The sequence below is a fragment of the Rissa tridactyla genome, chromosome 2 (assembly GCF_028500815.1).
Source record: "Rissa tridactyla isolate bRisTri1 chromosome 2, bRisTri1.patW.cur.20221130, whole genome shotgun sequence".
Lineage (NCBI taxonomy): Eukaryota > Metazoa > Chordata > Aves > Charadriiformes > Laridae > Rissa > Rissa tridactyla.
In genome coordinates this window covers 38142714-38164018 of record NC_071467.1, presented here as the reverse complement: position 1 = coordinate 38164018, position 21305 = coordinate 38142714, and the positions used below count along the sequence as shown (strand labels likewise).

The 21305-nt window shown below is 37.4% G+C and overlaps 1 protein-coding gene across 1 annotated transcript; it reads right to left on the bottom strand.

The window, feature by feature from the left end:
• Window positions 1–7202: 7202 nt before the first annotated feature.
• Window positions 7203–21303, bottom strand: COPS5 (COP9 signalosome subunit 5). The gene is made up of 8 exons (XM_054189804.1): window positions 21004–21303; window positions 20643–20877; window positions 17815–17943; window positions 16543–16608; window positions 14973–15058; window positions 12028–12139; window positions 11054–11202; window positions 7203–7603 (listed from the first exon to the last, which is right to left on the bottom strand). The coding sequence occupies exons 1-8, from the start codon at window positions 21159–21161 to the stop codon at window positions 7519–7521; spliced, it is 1020 nt and encodes a 339-aa protein (XP_054045779.1). The 5' UTR covers window positions 21162–21303; the 3' UTR covers window positions 7203–7518.
• Between the last annotated feature and the right edge of the window lie 2 nt (window positions 21304–21305).

The following is a 21305-nucleotide window of genomic DNA, read 5'->3' as shown; positions in this document are numbered from 1 at the left end:
TTCAGAAACAGTCAGAAAATATACTGGTAGCCCTGAATTATTTTGTCAAACACTGTATAGAGAGCAAATCTGAGCATTCACACAGTCATTCTTACTTGTTCTTAAATAGATGTAAGATGTTATTTACATGTTATTTGTCCCTGGCTGATGTTTTACATAAGTATTTGTGTTAAACCATTTTTGCCACTTCCACAATTTTACCTAGTTGTCATAAGAAGAATTTTTAAAGTGGAAAGGAAGATGTTCCACAAAAATTTGGTATAATGAGGAGCTATTTTTGAGTTTGTATCACCATGTAGAATGCATACATCTTGTTTCAAGTTGGAAGAATATCTGCCATTTTAGAACCTCTAGGTTTCTCCAGTTCTATCTCCAGCTTTGCGGAACTCGGACTGAAAATGCCTCCCTTAGAAACAGATTAAAATTATAAGCTTAATTCTGACCTCAAATGATAAGGCAAGTGAATGCAACTTGTCGTCAGCTGGAGAAGAAAGTTCACATGGTTGTAATTACTAAAGAGTTCATGCTATTACATGCAGGCACACAAATTAATTTCCTTTTATAATAAAGTAATGCCACTGCAGTTCTTCACAAGCCCTGAGGTAATTGGGTCTAAACCAAACAGAAATTCACACAGGAAATGATGGACAAATTACATAGGAGTGGAATGCATGTTTCAGTTGAAAATGAAGAGTTCCTAAAACAATATATTTGTAATCCCCTCAAAGGGCTTAAGCTTTTCCTATCTGCGATGATCTAAACAGACAAACTACGCAAAACAGAGTAAACATTCTTTGCTAACAGCATCATTAAGAATTGCTATTTAAGGTGGTAACGTCTGACAAACTGGAGAGTAGTGATGACCTTTAGTGCATAAAAAGGGTAATACTTACATATCCTCTTTCATCTGTATTTTTGAAAGGCTAATGATCAATCTTCTTATTTCATAGAGGAAAGCAGACACAAGCTCTGGCAAAAATGCCTTGCTAAAGTTTATGCACTCCTGATTTGTGAAAAGTCAGGAAGAAACCCCAGTTCTCCTGGGATGCAGTCCTATGACCTATCCACTGGACCATGCTACTTCCCAGAATACTGTAGTTTTCAGAAAGCCCTGTATGAAGCAATTTTTCATAATTAAAAACAAACCAAACGTCACAGCAAATATTTCATATGTTAGAAGTTTCATCTGAGGGGCAAAATTAACTTTCCTAAATTACATATTTCCTTGTGGATGTTATTACTATGGTCTGAAAAGTAAAACTACAGCTCATAAAAAATACACCCTGAGGAACAAGATACTTTATTAATTCCTTAAAGGTTTAGCATAATTGTTTTTAGCTCCAGAAAAATCCTTCAACTAACTGGAGACTCTGATGTCAGTTCTTCAAGGCTCGACACAAGAAAAAAATTCTATGTGTATGCAATTAATCTTATGTATTATCATGCCCTATTTTAATCACTTTCACCTCTTAGGGACTTGCACCCTTAAAATGATGCTAGCTCAACTCTGTAGCATTTAAATTTTGTCTGGTTTTGTACTTTTGAAAGTATTTGTTTTTATTATTTTATCTTAACCTAGTTTATGGTACGATATACAAAGTCTTTTGTATTGAGATTTCAAACTAAATATTGTATATAAACAAATTATGTTAATTATATGTTAGTAGCATAATGGAAGTCCAGTTCTGATTTGGACTTTTTGGGGCACAGCAATAAAAACAGATAAAATAAACAGTATGTTTATCAAAGAGAAAGTAACATACCAAGCTTATTTTAAAATGCTGACCTAAAATTAAAAAAAAATCTCCAAAGTTTAGCAAAGGGGAGAAAATAAGTAAGATAATTCACGTTTAATTATATTTAGTATATTTTTAAGCTTATAAACAAAGTAGTAAGATGTCAGCCATCAGTTTCACACCTTGTATTCTTGCATTTTTAATGATCGACATTAAATAATCGGCTGGCATTACAGTTCATAATATATGGAGGAGTGCTATAGAAACACTGTACGCCTTGGGGCAACGTACCAGGCTGTGCAGGAGTGATCCAGCACCCGAGTTCACGGCTGCCTTACACCTTCTAAAGCTACTGTATCTGCAGGAATGGCCTGCCGCACTGAAGTGTCGTGAAACACCAGACAGGTCAAGGTAAAAACAAAATATCCAAAACCAGATGCAGTCAAAGCTTTATAAAGGCACAACTGATAGAAATGCAAGAAAATTATGCTTCATTTACTAAACAGCATGTTTTAAAGAGCTCGTTCTATATAATCTGAGCTTGTGTGCACAAACTGCCACCAAAGGCAAGGAAAACAAGAGTCTCTTGTAAAATCGGGTCTGAACAGAGACATTGTGGAGTAAGGGGAGTTTTCCAGGGAATATCCAAGATAGACGGTGAACACAGCTGTTGTAGCCAGCTCACAGCTGCCTGTTATTCCAGTACTAGAACCAAAGATAATTTATGAAAAGCTCAAGGAATATTTCTTCTGGCCTGGCCTGAATGTGAGGTAAGGGATGACTGAAGAACTTGTGATGCTGCTTAAAAGCAAAAGATTAAGGTTAGCCTTTTTATTAGCTTTCTCTAAAGCAAAAATATTTCTTGACTTCAGTGAGGTTGTTCGTACAAGGAATGCTTGTAAGAGTAAAGATTGCAGAGTTTGTAACAAAATCCAGATACCAGTGGCAGATACCGGTGGCAGAGAGAGTTTTGGGGACGGAAACATTTTCTAAAGTTTGGCTTTCTTCAGTGTATCGAGATTATTGCTCAGAACTCCCAGTTATGGCCAATCCTTCAGCAAGGCTCGGTCTCCAGCAGACATCTAACGTAAGAGACCTAGGGAAACGCTTAACATCCAGTAACTCCCATTGTCCCTCTGAGTAAGTGCCGAGTTTTTGAAGATCAGGCTGCTTGGAGGTACAAAAGGGGGCTGCTGGATGCAGAATTATTTAGAAAAAAAAAACTGGCCCTAATAGCCTGATCACCTTATTTAGCTTTTAAACACTATCCACAACCATTGCTAAAACAAATACAACCAGAGTAAAGATGTTACATTTTACGGATTAGTTAAGAATAGATCTACTGAGTAGGTAATCTGATTGTTTATGTGGGACTTCAATGCAAAATTTCACTACCTTAAATGTCTTGGCTACATATAAAATCTGAGCAATAGAAGTATTCTTGCTTTATATGACCAGACACCTCAGATATACCATATAGATATAAATTTGAATTGTTTCTGCTGCCGTTAGTTACTTTTAAAATAATCCAGGAAAACAATTTTGCAAGTTTCTGAAGTGCTTATTTTAATTTTTCAAATATATATATATATATGTGGTAGTTAGGTACAGTGCAGACAAACGCAAGATAAAGGAATAATTGTGCATGCATGAGACCTACATCTGCACCTTGTCATTCCTGCGCGAGGCCTGAAACCATCTCCTTCTCCAGTGTACAGCCTTTAGAGACCAAAATATTCTTCCTTATAATCACTGCAATTCAGTGTTTGTCCTCCAACATGTTTATTTTCAAGTTTCTCCTACAGTTGAGTTACTATTCTCTGTGCAGCTCTGAAATGAGCACGTCAATCAGATGAAACCCCAAAGGGTTTAAGATAACTAAATATCTCGAAGTTTTCAGATGGTCACTTGGCTCTTCTGGGTACTCAAATAGTGATGGTGAGGAGCTCCAAAAAGATCTCACAGAACTGAGTCAGCAAAAATGTGGCAGAGGAGCTTCAATGCAGATAAACGCAGCTTGGGAAAATCTGAACCATGCCCTCACAAAGCTTTCCGGAGTTGTACCTACCAATTCAAACTTAAGCAGTTTTTAAGATTTTGAAATCATCAGCTTGATGTGCAGCAGCAACCAAATAAGCCAATGGAATGCTGGGTGTCAGCAGGAAGGGTACTGAGAACAAGGGAGAACTATTTTGCCCCTCTATAAAACTTTGGTGCACTCAAATCTTGAGTACGGCGCAGTTCTGCGTTCTGTGTGTAAAGTACAAAGCAGGATGAGACTTGGTACTGGGGGCAACTAAAGGGATCGAGTGGGTGAAGTGAGTGGCAGCTTTATAACCGCATGAAAAAGCTTAAACTTCTCAATGTGGAGAGAAGGCTGAGGTGACGATACGATAAAAGCTAATAAAATCATAAAGGTGGAGGGTAAGACAAAAAAACCTGTTAATCAGCACATGCCACACTATTAGAACCAGAAATGCTCTATAAAGCGACTAGATCCATTAAAAATGGGTAAAAAAGCGGCCAGGTTCACGTGCGTTTCCCCCAGCAGCACTCCTATGGCTGCTCTTAGAGGTGGCCAAGCAGCATGCCTCCCATAACCCCTTACCTTCTCTGGCCTGTTTGCATTTTAGGTAGCCCGGGAGACAGGACAACAGCTGAACAGAAATAGAAGCCAGCCTCTCACAGCTGCATTACTCCATTCAGTACATTTAAAAAAGAAGAAGGCAAGAAAAATTATGTCTTTTTTTTTTCCTATTTCCATGTGGCAACAGAAGCACAACCATTCAATCTCCAGGCAAGAATATTAATTTATAGGAGCTGCCGTTCCAGTTCCTACCAACCATTTGAAGGGAACTTCAAAGGAGAAGGAGGTCTGATAGGACGATGAAGCATCTTTGACTGTCCCACAAATCACAGAATAAATCTAAAAGGCCCTTCTAAAAGCCTGCGCACAATAAAGGTGAACTGCTACTCTATCGGGAATTACAGATGAGTCCTTGGTATGTGATCTGTCTTTGGATTGTTGAGATTAGAATGCATAAATTGTTTAAAAGTGCAATTTGCTTACATAAGAAAGGTGAGATACAGGACAACTTGAATAAAGAAAAATAGAACAGGAGAGGGAAGAAGTTCAAACACAATCCAGCATCCTCAGCATTCCATAATTATAATATCTGTTGGTAAATAGTGTTAGATGAAGAAATTAATTGTGATCATTGAATTAGATTTTTATTTATTAAAATGTCAAAGGCACTCAGAAATTTTGTATGCATGCTTGTCTCAAAAATCTAAAGAGAGCCTATTTGCATGTGCTTTAGTATGTCCTGAATTACATTAGCTGTCAAAATAGTTACCTGTGGCACCCATTTGCCTAAACTAATTTCTAAATAAAAAGTGGGTGCAAATGTGGGAGGATGAATTCATGTATTTGTTGATATACAACATGTACTGTCCTCCAAAATACCTTTAATCCTAGTATTTTGAAAGTCTCAAAACTATTTGGTAGGATTAAGGTGTACTTTCTATCCCTTAATGATTTTCCATTGTTTAGGATACACTTGTACAGGCGCAATGGCACATATGTGTGTGTGTGTGTGTGTACACGTATTGGATGACTTCTTTGTGGTAGCCACCTTCAATGCATGGAATTCTGATCTCAGTTAAGGCAGAACTGGGAATAACGCTAGCATTAAAAATGTCCGATCAAAGACAAGGGCATTCTTATTTTGCCTCCTGAACGCTGTAGAAAGGATCCTATGCAGGCCACAGGTACAGCCACGCTACGTGTAGGATTCTGAATTGAGTTATAACACTATATGCTCAGCAAGTAGCAACACGTGTAACTCAACTGACAACTGTTCACATCAGCATTCATACTGCTATAATTTATAAAACAACTTGGTACTTTAAAGCCAACTTGTGACTAAAACCATGCAGTCTGAGCCTACGTGCATGAAATTTCAGCTCATTGCTGTCACGAATGATGACAGTTTAAATATGCTAAATAGCCTCATATGAGATTAAACTATTATTTTATATTTCAGGTAAATACAGGATGTCCAAAACTTTTTGTATCATGTTATGCAAGGAGAATTCTATAAAGTGGCAACACAGGTTATATTTCCTAATAGGCAAGTAAACACATTGAGTGTGACAATGGCTGTGTGCTAAAATTTTAAAGTCTCACAAACGCCCATGGAAGAAAATAAGGAGAAGTTACTGGCCAGGTACACTTGCTGGATCTTCCTTGAACTTAAAAGGTACTGCTGCAGGCTTATGTCCTGTGCTTGCTTGTACAGAAGTCTATTGCTGCCACTTCCAAGAAAATTAATAGCTTTGAATATTAAAATACCATGGCTCTCTTCTCCTGCCTCCCCACTGCCATGCTGGAAGAAGCATAAAATTGTTCTCCTATCAAACTGCACATCTGGTAATTATCTCAACTTTACTAGCTCCGATTAAATATATTTTTCCTATATTGTTGAATGCTGCTGCTTTAAAACACTTGATTAATTTCTGCTTCAGGGTATCTGCATTTCCCTGCTGAATGATAAGTTTCCATTGTATAACTTGCATCTTAGCTTCAAATACACTGGAATCCATTTGGATGAAAAGCCCCACATGAGTAATAGCTATTAAAATTTCCAGACCAAAACAAAAACAAAACCCACATCAAGGCAGAGTTGAAGCTGAAAAGGACTATCAGTTACTTAAGGTATAAGGCGTAATCGTATATCATATAAAGCCTGTTGTAAGTTATCCCAAAAGTAAACATTCCAAAAACCCCAGGAAACTCAGTATTAAGGACAAAAACTTAAAAGAAATCCAAACATCTTGAATTATTGAAATGCAGTACGAAAGCCTCCAAAACAAACTTAGATCAGCCCCGCAGCAGCCCCATGTTGTATGCCAGCAATTATGATTAATGCATTTTAGTATCTGTGGCCCTAAATTAGCCTAATGCGTATTTCAGAGATGATAACTTTTCATTTTCTTCCTTTGTATGCAACAAGTTACTATGACAAGCAATAGAAGGTGAGCTGGAGAAAAATAATAAATAATGGTATAGAAACAAATTATTAGTCTCACTGCGGAACTGGTCATTACTTGACTACTTAGAAATACAAAATGTCCATCATAAGTATGAAGCTACAGAAAAAATACTGTTGCATCATGCATTAATGTTTCATCACTGTGAGAAGAAGCCATTTCTGTCTGGACCAGTAAAACTAAATCAGGAAAGGCTCCATTAGATTTAATAACTTGTTAAAAGATGAGCAAATGGGATTTCAATTCTTAAAATTAAACACAGAAATGAGAATCTGAGAAACAAACTTCTTATACTGCATAGGCTACCTCTCTAATCTAACTGAGTGGACAGAACTTCTCTATGGAATATTAAGAAAAAGACTAAGAGGAGATGAACATTTGCCAAAAAAAAAAATCAAGGTCCAAAACACTCACTCATTTTCAAAATTGTTTTATTGCAGTTGGATAATCGAGATAAATACCTAAGAGCAAAATCCAGTAAGTCAAATTTATTTTACTTTTGGAACAATTCTCCAAACTGGTTGTGTTTTATGATAAAGAACAAAAAGTTGCACTACATTTCAGAACATTTTGTTCTTTAAAACTGGTTAGACAGGTGGGAAATATTAAAGTACTACAAATTAAATGAATAATTTTCCACTTCAGCTTCATTTCTCAAATTGAACAAGTCCAAGCGAAGGAAACCATGACTTTTTCTGCTCTGGAGATGCATATCAGCTGGTGATGCACTTCAAGCTATATTAATTTGATTAAAAAGTTTATCCTTAATAACCTGAGACATCAATCCATGTATAGCTTCTATGGTGGTCTTGCAGCTGAAAAACAAGCATAAATTCAACATTGGCCAAACACTGAACTGAACTGTCATTTTATTTGAAGATATTCAGCTGTTTTGGAAGTTCAGGGTGCCCATAACCCCATGAATCTTAACAACTGTCCAGAAAGGAAAAGTCACACACAGCAATTTAGCCATTGTTGCCAATAGCTTTTTGTTACTTAAAAAGCAAACTGACAAGCACTATACACACAAAGACCAATCCCAGAAAACTTCTTTGTCTGGCAATTTAGGACATCTTACATTAACAAGAGCACGAGAGCTCTGTGGTCATCTGAACTGAAAAAAATAACGCAAAAAATCCCCAAGGGAATGGAGCTAGCAGCTGTTATCAATACCTGAAGGCTCTCACTATCCTCTACCTTGTCTCCTTTCCCCAACCTCAGGCCAGTAGTGCACAATAACTATAGTTCCTCTGAGAAACTACAGAGAACATTAAAGGACGAGTTTATAGAGCTAATCAGTTATCAGTCAAAATATGTAACGTGCAAAATACCCAAACAGCTGAGAGGATTCCTATTGATCTGCTTCCTCCTGTGTGCCTGGCTTAGGGGGATGTAGTATCAAACTAACAAATAAAAAGGTCTCAAAACTGAATATACAAATTTACCAACCCAGAAGGCATGGAGGAGAGTGACAAATTACTAGTAGATAAATAAAGGAATTCTAGGCAAAGGTTTGGCTAATGCATATGTACTTTTAGAAAACAGCCCTTAGAGATGCGTATGTGCAGTAACAGAAGACATATAGGCAAGTGTAAGCACTTTTACACTAATGTCTTACAGGATTGTTTTTCCTAAAACAGGTATACCAAATAATCCTTTAGCGAACTTTGCAACCATATTTCTTGGAAGTAATTTAGATGCCCCTGAATCAATTGTCCTGGTGTCTGTGCAAGTCTTCTACTATCTTTTCTCTTTTCTTAGGAAAGATTATTAGATGAAGAAAAACATACAACTGTAAAATTTTGGGAACTACAGTTGCCTGTTACACAGGAAAGCAGAACTGATGACAAGATCTCCAGAGAGACCTTATAGCAGCTTTCCAGTATCTGAAGGGCACCTACAAGAAAGCTTGGAGAGGGACTGTTTACAAGGGCATGTAGAGATATGATGAGGGGTAATGGCTTCAAACTGGAAGAAGGCAGATTTAGATTAGATATCAGGAAGAAATTTTTCACTATGACAGTGGCGAGACACTGAAACAGGTTGCCCAGAGAAGTTGTGGATGCCCCATCCCTGGAAGTGTTCAAGGCCAGGCTGGATGGGGCTTTGAGCAGCCTGGTCTAGTGGGAGGTGTCCCTGCCCGTGGCAGGGGGGTGGGAACTAGATGATCTTCAAGGTCCCTTCCAACCCAAACCATTCTATGATTTCAGGAACAACAATCCTTTCCAGTCTTAAACTAACTTAAGCTTAGTCTATAAACTAACTACTAATGATTACTAAATAAAAACAGAAAAGAAAATCTCTAGAAATGCTGCAAGAAATAATATAGTAGGATGATCAGAGGAGTTATTTCTTCGAATAACCGTAAGCACGTGACAGTAAAGTGAAAATAAAATGCGGTAAGTATTATGGAACTCCAAATAGGGATCAAAATCAAAACAAACTTGTCAGCAACTCCATCCTTCTCATGTCTTTAAAGCATCACTAGTGTAACTGTTTCATTGCAGGAACTGGGAGGTATCACCTAACCTGGCTGTTGTGAGTTAGCAACAGCCTTAACTCCATTGCAAATGTATTCTGCAACTAAAATAGTCTAAATGGGTATTAACTTCTACAAAGTAGCTCCCTCCTCAACTTGATCATTTTTCTTAGAAAACTTTTAAGAGCTGCTAACTTTCCATAACAAGGAAATAAACACTAGCATAACAACAACTCTTACTCTATTTAGCAATGACCGTATTGCATATTTGCAGGTATTCCCCCACTGCTGTGGGACAAAAGCTTGTCCAGCACAAGCTGACCGCTCCCTTTATTAAAGGAAAGCCCGTGTTCACCGGAGTTGTACTGAGCAACATGTAAATCAAGTAATTTATTTATAAATCAGCCTCTTCACACAAGGCCTCCTTTTTGTCTCTTGGTTCTTTTTTCTCTCTTATTAAACTCACTGCTCATCTGGTATCTCAAAAATCAGTTCCTTAGTAAAGTTTGTACCATGGCATATATCACTAACATGAAGCTGGGTGGTGGTGGTAAGATAATACAAGAAAACTATTATATGGATCAGGATAAAATGATGAGGAAGAGGACCAGAAAACCTCCAATCTACCACCAAAAGTAGAACATCCTAGATTTTATTCAACTTTTGCAGTCTGTTCCAAGGATTCTACAACATTGTTCCTCATTAAATGGAATTATATCTCACTTAGAACACTCCTAAAATGCATGCAGGTTAGTCCTGTGTTCTCCACACATGGACCTGAGATTGTACTAGCACGTACAGTGCAGCACTTCCTGGTTTTCAGAGTCTGGAATTTCCAAATACAATGTTCTTGAACAACCCAAGAATACTATCTGACTTGTTGGATACTATTACCCTTTGTTAAAGGTTTTACTTAGAAAAATAGTGACTATAACATTATATACATAGTTTAAGCACGTGTATCATTCTTAAGACTACTGGGAGAGAGATGTATTAGTGAGAAGCAACTTTTGTATTTCAAAGCTTAAAAAAATAAAAGAGCTGATTACCAACAAACATATAATTAACACTGCGGGAAAACACTACAATTTTGAAATTATGCTGTACACCCAGTTCACTTACTAATAATAGAAAGTATTTGCTATCAGACAGCGTAGCTAAATACAAAGGCCAGAATTTCTGTAATCTACTTCTTAAAAACAAAACCAAACCACAAAACAACAACAAAAAAATTCCTCATTTGTGGAAAACGGATGTATTAATTAAGAAGTATGAAAAAATGGGAGTTCTTAATTTTTAAGTGAGTGAAAGTATTACAACAAGTGTAAACTAAGTGGACTGTTAGCGCTAATTCTTAAAATCATGTTCTATATAATAATTCTATTTACTGTTAAGTTTAAACCTGATTAATGACATAAAATGTGCTATTTTCTAGCAATGCTACCATTTGCATTTGACATAAAACATCTTTTTTTGGTTTGCCGTATACTGATGGAATTTAACAGAGATTTTTTGTTTAATAAACTATAAACTACAGTTGAATTTATTCCAGAAACAGAGATTGAAAAGCTACTGTAGGTTTAATAAAGGCAAGATTTTCTTACACTTTCAAAAATAACTGGGGATATTTGGAGTGTCTCATTCCTACCTATAATCTAATCATTCTTATCTATGATCTTGGTAGGTTACAATTTAATTGGTAGGTTACAATTAAAGGCATGATAGAAGTTTAAAAACAGAATAACACTTTTTTTACAGGGAAGAACACAAGAATGCATTATCTTACCTGTCTCTTGTTGCTTTTGCAAGTTTGTCTTCTGATTTCTTATCATGAGTCTCTAAACCCAGTATGAAACTGCCCCTTCCAAGCTGAGCTTCTGACTGTTCTAATTTTTCAGACAAATCAAAGACTTGGCCAGTGGTGTAGTCGGCATTCTTAGGAGAAAGAAGGCAATAAACATATTGAATTCTAAGCTATAAGAAGTTCAAGCATTTATATACAAAATAAACAGAATCTGAAAGGAGTCTTTAAGATTGTAGTACTGTACGTTTTAACCTGTATCTGCAATTGAAATGATACAGGACATGAGTGGCACGAGGGGTGGTTGAGAGAACAGAAGCTTGACGTCTGACAAATGCTCAATACCTAAAGCCTGAAATGGGCATTCTTTATTACTTTCCATACCCTAAGTTATGAAACCAAGAAAGAGTAAGTAAAACTCAGTTGGTTTTGACCAAGAGAAAAGGTATAAAATTGGTTTTTGCAGAAGGAAGGTTTTGATGCTAAGCTGTTACATTGAAGGTCTACCTGCAGTATTTCTGCTGCAACCCTGTTTTAACAGATCTGTTAGTTGGGGTTTTTTTGGTGGTGTTTTTCTGTTGTGGTTTTTTTTTTTTTTTTTTAATTAAGTGCTCAGTTATTCAATACCATTATTTTAAGGCATACTATTCATTACAGTGCTAAATCTCTGCATTACAGATATAAAAGGTTAAAAGGTGTTTAAGACAAAAACCTAAGGGCATAGAGAACTCAGTAAAATTAAACATAAGTTTTACCCTCCTTCTACTTTCAAAGAGCAGTTATAAGGAACATTTAAGTATTTATGGTTAGGAAAACCTTCCCTTCTTGTTTAGTCTGACAAATAGATTCTTAATGTGGATTTATACCTATCAGTGTCCCATTAAACATTTTACAGTAGAGGCTGGCTTTCAGCACTAATGAATTAATATATGCACATAATAACATACTGTGGTACTTACAGTAAGCAAACTAGAAGAACTGAGAGTGTTCACCCAGTACTTGTTCCACAAAAGCTCAAGCAATTTACGATCCAAAGATGACTTAAAGTAGGAGACTTCTAAAGCATAATACCTTTAAACACAAACATGCAAACAAAATAAGCTTCCATCTAAATATGTCTTGTTTGGCTGTGACACCTGAAGTATGTGCATCTCAAAAAAACCTTATCAATGGCAAATCTCTTCAAAAATTCAAAGCACTAAACAATACAAAAGCTACCCCCAGATTCAATTCTAACTCTAAAAGATCTTTCAGAAGTATTTCACATATAGCTTTAATACAGGTATACGTAATGCCCACAAATACTGCTGTGTTCCATTTAATGAGACTGCAAGGCTGTTTCAATTATTCTCTTAACAACTTCTTATGCAATGCAATGATGCCCTGCATCATGCTTAGGATCTTCAATACTGTAATAATTGTTATTAAAGATGACTGCAGTTTTGCATATATCACCTCTAAGTCAATTAGGAATGTTTGATAGCAGTAAATGTTACAAACAAATAATCTTATGTTCTACCACACTATTTTGAAAGCCAGGCTTTAGTGGAATTCACAAGAGATGATAAAGCAGATAGAAAGCTGAGCTATGCAAAGCCATTAGCACAAGTGAATTACAGCAACATTAAAGAGCTATAGTAAACTTCATTTTGATCAGGGAATTCTTGAGTAGGTTATTAATAATCCTATAATCTCTTGATTTCTCTGGAAAGTTATTTTGCTTGGCATTTCTGTAAGAAATTCTACCTTGAGATAACTATGCTTTAAAATCTACCAAACACACTTTAATATTTCCATGACAGAACAAATACCCTTATTTCAATATGCTAAGAATAACGAGGTACTAAGTCAGTTCTTCAAAGAGATGTGTGGTGGATTCAAAATTAGAAATCCAAGTTGTTTTAGGAATAGTGTAATAAACTTACTTAAAAAGATTCGATGGAAGCAGTTTCACATTGGGCATTGAACATCAGTTAAAAGAGAGGAGTTTGACTAAGATTATCCAGATTGCTACTATGAAGCAATTAGTAGTCACTGGCATTCCAAACAGACAGGATCACTAAGGATCTGGAGAAGTCATCTTATGAGGAGCAGCTGATGGAACTCGGGTTTAGTCTGGAGAAAGGAGTCTCAGGGGAGACCTTATTGCTCTCTACAACTATCTGAAAGGAGGCTGTAGCGAGGTGAGGGTTTGTCTTTTCTCACAAGCACCAATGATAGGACAAGAGGAAATGGCCTCAAGTTGCTCCAGGGGAGGTTTAGATTGGATATTAGGAAAAATTTCTTCACTGTAAAGGGCTACCAAGCATTGGAAGAGGCTGCCCAGGGGAGTGGTTAAGTCACCATCCCTGGAAGTATTGAAAAGACGTGTAGATGTGGTGCTTAGGGACATGGTTTAATGGTGGACTTGGTAGTGTTACGTTTGCAGTTGGACTCAATGATCTTAAAGGTCTTTTCCAGCTTAAATGATTCTATGATCATCATTCAAGTTTCCTAAACTTTTAATTCTTACTCCGACTACCCATACTACTGAGAGAGAACACCATGACTCTAGTCTTTTGTATTATTAGTAATTCAGTAACGTGACAAATTTCCAGTTTTAATTCCCTCTCTTTGCCTAAGTGCTGTTTCCTTCTAGGAAAGGCTGGAAGATATTTTCTTGGTTTGGATGAAGAGAAACGGCTTGTACAAGAAGCCAGCTTCCTGAGACGGAGACTATAAAAATAACTATTAAGCACTTCCAACTTCAATAAAACCACCAAATGAACTCTCCCAAATTGACCACTTCTAAAAAAGAAAGGATAAAATGTATCCTCCTTTCATGCTTAAAAGCATGGGTTTATGGCCAATGCCAGACTCATAAAGACTACTGCAAAATGTCAGGAATGATTACAATTCTAAAAACATTTTTGTGCAACTATTGTTATAGATTTTTCCTCAAGTTGATAGGAAGACCAGTTCCCAATTGTTTTAATTTCCTTATCTCTTCAGGGTCAGACCTTGTGTGCAACTATAAATGTACTGAAGAACTGATACGCATGCACCATAACCCTGAAAAACCTATTCAACAGCCTACAGGACGCACTGGTGTCAATGAGATCTTCAAGTTCTCTGTACGCAGATGCTTAAGCCGTAGTGCTTGTCAAATATCTGAAGGCAGAATTGAAACCAGGCCGTTGTTGAAAGAAGTGGTCCATCTTTCCTTAGCTGTTCTTTGCAAACACTGCGCCTCCGACATCTCTCTCTACTTTCCACCCCACCTTAGGTTAACCAGCAAGAATGTGTGTGCTGACACAAGTTGGACCAGATTAAGGGGACTGACCTGGCAAAGCAAATGCCTCGCCAAGTAAGTAAATGTAGGTATGAAGTGAAGAACACGTGGCTGGGGACAGAATAGTTAAAAAACGAATGGTTAAAACTAAACTACCTTTTTAATTCATGGAAAGTAATCTATCAGGAGAGAAAAAAGCAGCAATCCTTCCTGTTGCTGATGTTATCCTTGAAGCAGCTGCACTTTCCAATCCTAACAAAGACAGAAACAATCTTAACAGTGATGGAAAAACTTCCCAGTGATGCAGGACGAAGAGATGCACCACATATGCCACTACTGAGAAGAGCAGGGCCCTTTCCTCCCTGCACTAAGAAAGCACCACTACTTAAAGGTGTTCACGAATTAACTGTTAAAGCTTTTAACCAGGTTCATCTTCATCTTTGAAACAGTTCTCCCCTAAAGTATCTCCTGATAATGTCAATAACACTTTTTCATAAAACCAACAATACTAAAGCAACAAAGAACTTCAAGATTTGAAACACTGCAAGAAATGCACTTTTCTGTAATGAATCACTAACCTAAAGACAAAAATTGAGAATTTGTGCTAGGATTAGTAGTTTTGGTGTTACTTACTGTTTACAATGTACACCGAAGTCTTCTATTTTATTAAGTGGAATAGTCTGGTACTCAGAGGGGCCTTCATCTGGAGGTTTATAGCCCTAAAAATTCAACAAAAGGCAAAGATGACACAGTAATTTTGGGACTTTTTTAAAAGCCTAAACTCTTTTAAAGCACTTAACAAAAATTCTAGTTTATGCAATTCCAGTTTATTTTTCCTAAGGAAAATGAAACTTCCCCCAGTAGCCTGAAATTTAGAATTTTCATGGATCTCAAATTTACATATGGCTTTACTAGCAGTCATTACATTTACAGGTCTATCAAAAAGCATGTTGTAAGCAATCCAGTGGTCATAGTTGAGATTTTTCAAACAAGTAAGATGACTAGCTATGATTAGATTATTTCTTAGATGAAAGAAAGAGTAAGCTTCTTCTCAGATAATATTTCTCTACCTAATTTTGGAAGTGATTTCAATCCTTCGTTGAGGGAGGCCAGAAGGCATGAGAAGAAGGAAGAAACATCCATGCCTTGGATATGCCTTAGGGATACCTAAAACTTCAGTTACTTATTTAGCCAAGGTGGTGCCACTCACAGCTACAGACTAGGCAAGAACTGCCCACGGAACTCTACGAGGACTCCCTAAAAAAGCACTTCTAACGTGCATTTTCTATACCAGATTTGGTTTTCAAGTGCAGGATTTTTCTCCCTGGTCAAAATTCTGAAAGTATTTATGAGGTGTTTTTCCCTAAAGAAGTTAATATTCTCCTGAATGACAGACTGTTCTAAGAAGATCTCTCATGTATTTATTTGTCAACACAAAAATAATGTTTGAATGCAACTGGGAACCTCTCACATTTTTGTTAATTACAGTTTTACCAGATGTCAGACTGAAATTCGCAATGAGTGAACAGTTACTGGAAATTTGAAGGATATAACTGAACTTTATTAGATTGAAATTAAATAGCACAGTTATCTCTGCCAGAAGTATTAATGAAAGCCTGCATTTGGAGATCTAGATCTCCATATGCGATTTCCTAGTTTTTAGCCTAAGTTTTCCATATTGTTTAATTCACTCAGTTTTTTTATACGTTATTTTGCGAAGATTCATAATATTTATTTAAAAGAGTTAAGTACATTCTTTTGAATCTTGGTTTTCTAAAAGGAAAAGCAGATTACAACATATAAAATACACTATTAACATTTGATTTTAGGCCTAAAAATAACAAAGAATTAACATAAATCTATTTTGATGAATGCCACCTACAACTATATCCATTAAAAATGGCTATATCGAGCTATGTAATTTCAGGACAGCTCCACTATCTAGACAGCCTATTTGATTTAATGCTGCCAAAAATCTATGAAAAACAAACTAGAAGTCAACCTTTGTAAATTTAATCAATACCCAAAGACACACAATAACCAGTATATCAGCATGTCTTCCTTTTGGAATGAACGATGATATACAGTACAGCAATGCAAATCGAACTGTCAGATGATCAAACTGCAGTAATCTTTAGAACCAATCTATTACTTATTTAAAGACAGTTTAGTGATCACACACTGGATAATTTTAACTGTTTACCTTAGGATATGTCCTAAATGCTCCAAGATTTACTTTGCCTGCAGATATTGTTCTTGTTGGATCAATCTGCAGAAATACAGGTAATTCTTGTTATATGCATTTTATAAATTACTACAGGCTTAATAAACTTTACAGTAATTATATTTCAGAAATTTAATTAGTGCAAATTTTATTAGTTTTATCATAAACAGTACTTTTTCAGTTGGCCTCTGCTGGTATGAGACTCTCTAAAAAGATCGGAATATCAATGGCCTTCTATAGACCATTTTTTCAAACTCATTTTCCTTATTTCCCAAATACTTTAAAGAAATTGTACTTCAGACCAATCAATAAACCGTAATAAAAATCTGCATTTTAATCTTATTACCACTAAAAGTTAAGAAAAGGTATTATGTGATCTGCTGCATTTTGGTGGAAAATACAGGAAACTAATGAAGGAATCTCCTTGCTAACATATTTACTAATGTCCTCTTTAATTTTAAAAGTAATTAAAAAAGAAAGAAAAAATAAAGAAAAATAAAGAAAAAGAAAAAAGAAGTCCCAAGGAAAGTGTTCTGAACCTGTGAAATTATGTCACAACACAGGAGAGCTCACCTGGTGGAAACAATTCTTAAGGGTGATTTATCCTTTTCTAATGTAATTCTTCCATCATAACTATATTCCTTCTGACTCATTTCAGTCTTTTTGCCTTTATTTCCTTCAATAGCAATGGTTATACAAGTAGGACTTAAAATAAGGTTTGTGATCTGAAGCCTGGAAGACCCTGAAGGGCCCAAAGAGTTTCTTCAGACTTTTCTTCAAAGATGGATTTCCTAGTGTCTTCTACCTTGCACTATGCCATTGATTTAATTTAAAAGGCATCTTAGACACAAAGTAACAACTCTGTGAACACACTTTGCTCTATTTCTATAGAAAAAGCAAGGAAGAGAACAAAGGAAACAGATTTTTGTTCTATTGCAAGAGGTTGAATATGGATTGCTCAATGCATTTTTTTGAGAAGCAGTACTTTAAGTTAAGAGTAATGTATGGATTTCTACAGAGCTACCATACCTGGATCAATGCAGTGAAAATATCCTTGGTAAGCAATACTAGTGGTTTGACTAGTATGTGGCCAACAAAGCAAAAGGAGCAATACCAATTGAAAATTCGGATCTAACATTTCCATCATGCAAAATACACACTACTAGAATGTCAACAGACAGTAATCTAAAAATTATTCCCCCCTCAACATAATTTGCTATGCAGTTTCATCAACTATCAACCAGTACTTACAACCACTGCTACAAAGGGTTCTTGAAATTGCTGATTAAGCATCTGGGTACTGACGTCGATCCCAGAGAGCCAGCAGCCGTAGCCGGGGTGACTGTGGTACCAGCCAATTGCATTTTCTAGACGACCAACCTAACAGCAGTGAAGGAAGATAAACCCAGCGTTACATCTCCATTCTGAAAGTCTCAGCTGCCATCTACTGCGCCTTCCAGCATACTACAACACGGTGAGAGGATAAAAAAAGAATACACACACAGCCTGTGATCTAACTTACCCATACTAAACTAAATACTAAACATACACCTTATTTTGCTAGACTGTTTTCTAGAAACCATACAACTTGTAGTATTAGCATTCTCTGTTACAGCTACCACCACAGAACAAAGAACTCCAAGGAGACAGGAGCTCCTTCAATGACAGCTGAAGTACGGAAGAGATTCTGCATGGTGAGATGGCAAGTAAACTGGGAGTCCTCAGCATGGAGGAGAAATTTCTTAGGGTGGACAGGATGTAAATATATATAATCTCATATAATGTATGGTATGTCAGTAGAGAACAGCTGCTCATTATTTAGTACAGTAACACATCTCAGCGGCATATAGGTAGGTTTAAAAAATAATTTGAGAGGCATGTTTTCAAACACCAGAAGTGACAGACATTATTGCCAGAGCATGCTCTGAACATGAAAAGATAAATATTTAAGATTTTTTACAATCAAAAAACCTCAAGAGCTTCCAAATAATACCCTCAGATATCTCTACAAATACTGGATGACAAACAAAAAAAAAAAACACCACAAAAAAACAAAAAACCCCAGCAAACCGAATAGCCATCGCACATAATTTTGTAATCCTCTCTCAGGAATTGCTTACTGGCTGCTCCACACCAAGTCGAATAACTTATATACCAGTTCTTAACTGAGAGTTGTGTGTTTGGATGCATCACCTGCTTGGTTTTACCAAATACTGAGTATGTCAGCAAGGTTAAACCAGAAAAATGAGACAGAACACACCAAGTGCCTATTGAATGGAACATTTATTTTATTTTTGAATTGGTGAATAATATTTATCTTTTCTTTACAACTTTTCTTTATGCTCCCATAATAGAGGCCAACAAAATACTAAAAAATACGTGTTATTTTTCAAAGCCAAATAACAGATTTTGACTGTATTAACAACAGATCCTGCCCATGGAGAAGCAAATAACTGGAATGTAGGCATCGGTAAAGTACTTATGCAGGAGAATATATAAACTTGCAATGTAACATTAAAAAGAGTTATTCCAGGAACAGCTAACTTGCCAAAATCAACTGTGGAACAGCCAGCATGCAAACTCTCCCAGAGCACCAATAAAGCTGAGTTATTATATTTGCACACAAGTTGTTTCAAAATTGTGAAACCAACTATAGATAAAACTGTACAATATAAGCACTAAAAAAAATGTTTCCTATCCTGAGTACTCCTACATAAACCTGGACTTTAAACATAAGATGAACTAACCATATATAAAAATACTAATTTTACGTGATATACTTACTATTTCGAAACCCATTATGTCTACCTAAGAATTGGATAGTACGAATATATCTTTAGGTAAAGACAGCTTCTTAAGTTATGTACTTTTCTGCAACAACAGTATTAGCATCATGACATCTATAGTTTCCAGATAAAAGGAACTAGATTAAATAAATTATTTCTCATTTTCCCCATAAACAGGGATGAATTATTAAAAAAGGTCCCAGAATACTTCTGTATTATGTTTAATCTTTTCTGATGTTATGATCCAGCCTAATTCACATCTATTTAAATATCTGTAACTGCATATAAAGCTGTGAATATAAGGACAACTCTCCCAAATAACCCAAATACTGCTCTGTTATCCCCACTGCATAGGTAGGGGCTTTTAATTTTAGCTGGTTTAAAGTACTTTGAGGATTAAAGAAAAATCAAAGGGTAAACTGGACCTCGAAACTATTTGAGCTTGTAGAGTTAGAATTATTTTAATGCTTAGTCGTACCATAGGATTGCCCTGTATTGTAAGAAGCACGTTAATAGGTGCTCTGATGTGCCATGCTGGTTTCTACATCAGCCACAGAGTAGATTCATATTTCTGTTATCCTTCTGCATATGAGAACTTTACTGCATAGTCAGGCTTAATGTGACATGGATCTCTGAATACAGGGTGATGAAGAGGGGGAACAGACATTTGAGTCAGTTCACCTAAATTTCCAAATTAGAACTATGCATAATTAAGTTGCACTGAAACTTACTTATTCCTTCATTGGCTTTTCCTTCACAAATGCGTTTTCTTTATTTTTATGGAAAAGTGGCATAGCTATGCAGTAAGACTTCAGAAAGCAAGAAGGTAAGAATAAATGCCACATTCCTGATCTACAAATAGTAAGTATCTCTGTCACATACATATTTTATATTTAATTTTGCATACTGTTTTTAGAAACATGTAGTATATCAGTTATTTTAGAAACACTCTCCCTTCTTGTTCCATCCACAAGCCATGAGCTGCAGCCACAAAAACACTTCCTGAGCAATGAAAATCCTTTATAAAGAAGAATCCAGTACTTGATGACCCCCTACAAGACGTGGAAATGTATGTGTGAAAACGTTTAGAGGGCCCTATGTTCCTTGCTGCCAACAGTTCTCTCAGCCACGTTTGATAAGAAACAGGACAACTGAACCGCCAGGTTATCACTGTGGGAGGATGGGAGCGGGGGAAAGCCTGCAAACCTCAGAATGTGTTACTACACGATTAGCTTACCAGATCCGCAGCCACACCACGGAGGGGGAGAAACACTCTTTGGCACTTCTCCTTACCTGCTTGGCGTTTTCGATGTAAGCAGCCATGTACTCGTAGGCGGCGGCCTGAGCGTTGACGCGAGTCTCGGTGCCCTCCACCGGCAGGGCGAAGCTGTCCATGATGATCATGGTTTCCCCGTCCACCTTGCCCAGCATGAGCCCCATCACCTCCAGGTTGCCCCCCGACCTGGCGTGCATCACCATCTTCAAGAGGGCCAGCGCAGAGATCTTGCAGTATTTGAAGTAATGGTGGCTGCAACAGAGAGGCCGCGGAGGCCATCAGGGCCGGACCTGCCGCCCGGTCAGCGCCTCAGGCCCTCACCGACCGCTCGCCCGCCCCTCCGGCCCCACCGCCCGGCCCGGTCCGTCCCTCACTCACTCTTTGGTCCAAGGCTTGGCCGCCAGGATCTCCTGCTGCTGCTTGCGGTCGTACTTGTAAATCTCGTCGATGCTCTGCGCCTCCTGCATGTTGTTGGCCAACTCCCACGTCTTCTGCGCCATCCCGCTCCCGGAGGCGCCGCTTCCCGCCGCCGCCATCACCCCCCCCCTCACCGGGCCCGGCCCTGGCCCGCCTCACCGGGCCGCCGGCGGAACCAAGCGAAGCAGGGGGGATGGGGGGGGTGCGGCGGGAGGTGGTACGGTCCGCGCAGGCCCGTAGCGGCTGCGGGCCTGGGGAGCAGG

Coding starts and splice junctions, on each gene's coding strand:
- COPS5 (XM_054189804.1), bottom strand. CDS start 21,161: ATGGCGGCGGCGGGAAGCGGCGCCTCCGGGAGCGGGATGGCGCAGAAG. Junction 12,140..14,972: donor TTCGGTGTACATTGTAAACA/GTAAGTAACACC, acceptor TTGTGTTTAAAG/GTATTATGCTTTAGAAGTCT. Junction 7,604..11,053: donor GCAAAAGCAACAAGAGACAG/GTAAGATAATGC, acceptor CTTGTTTTTCAG/CTGCAAGACCACCATAGAAG.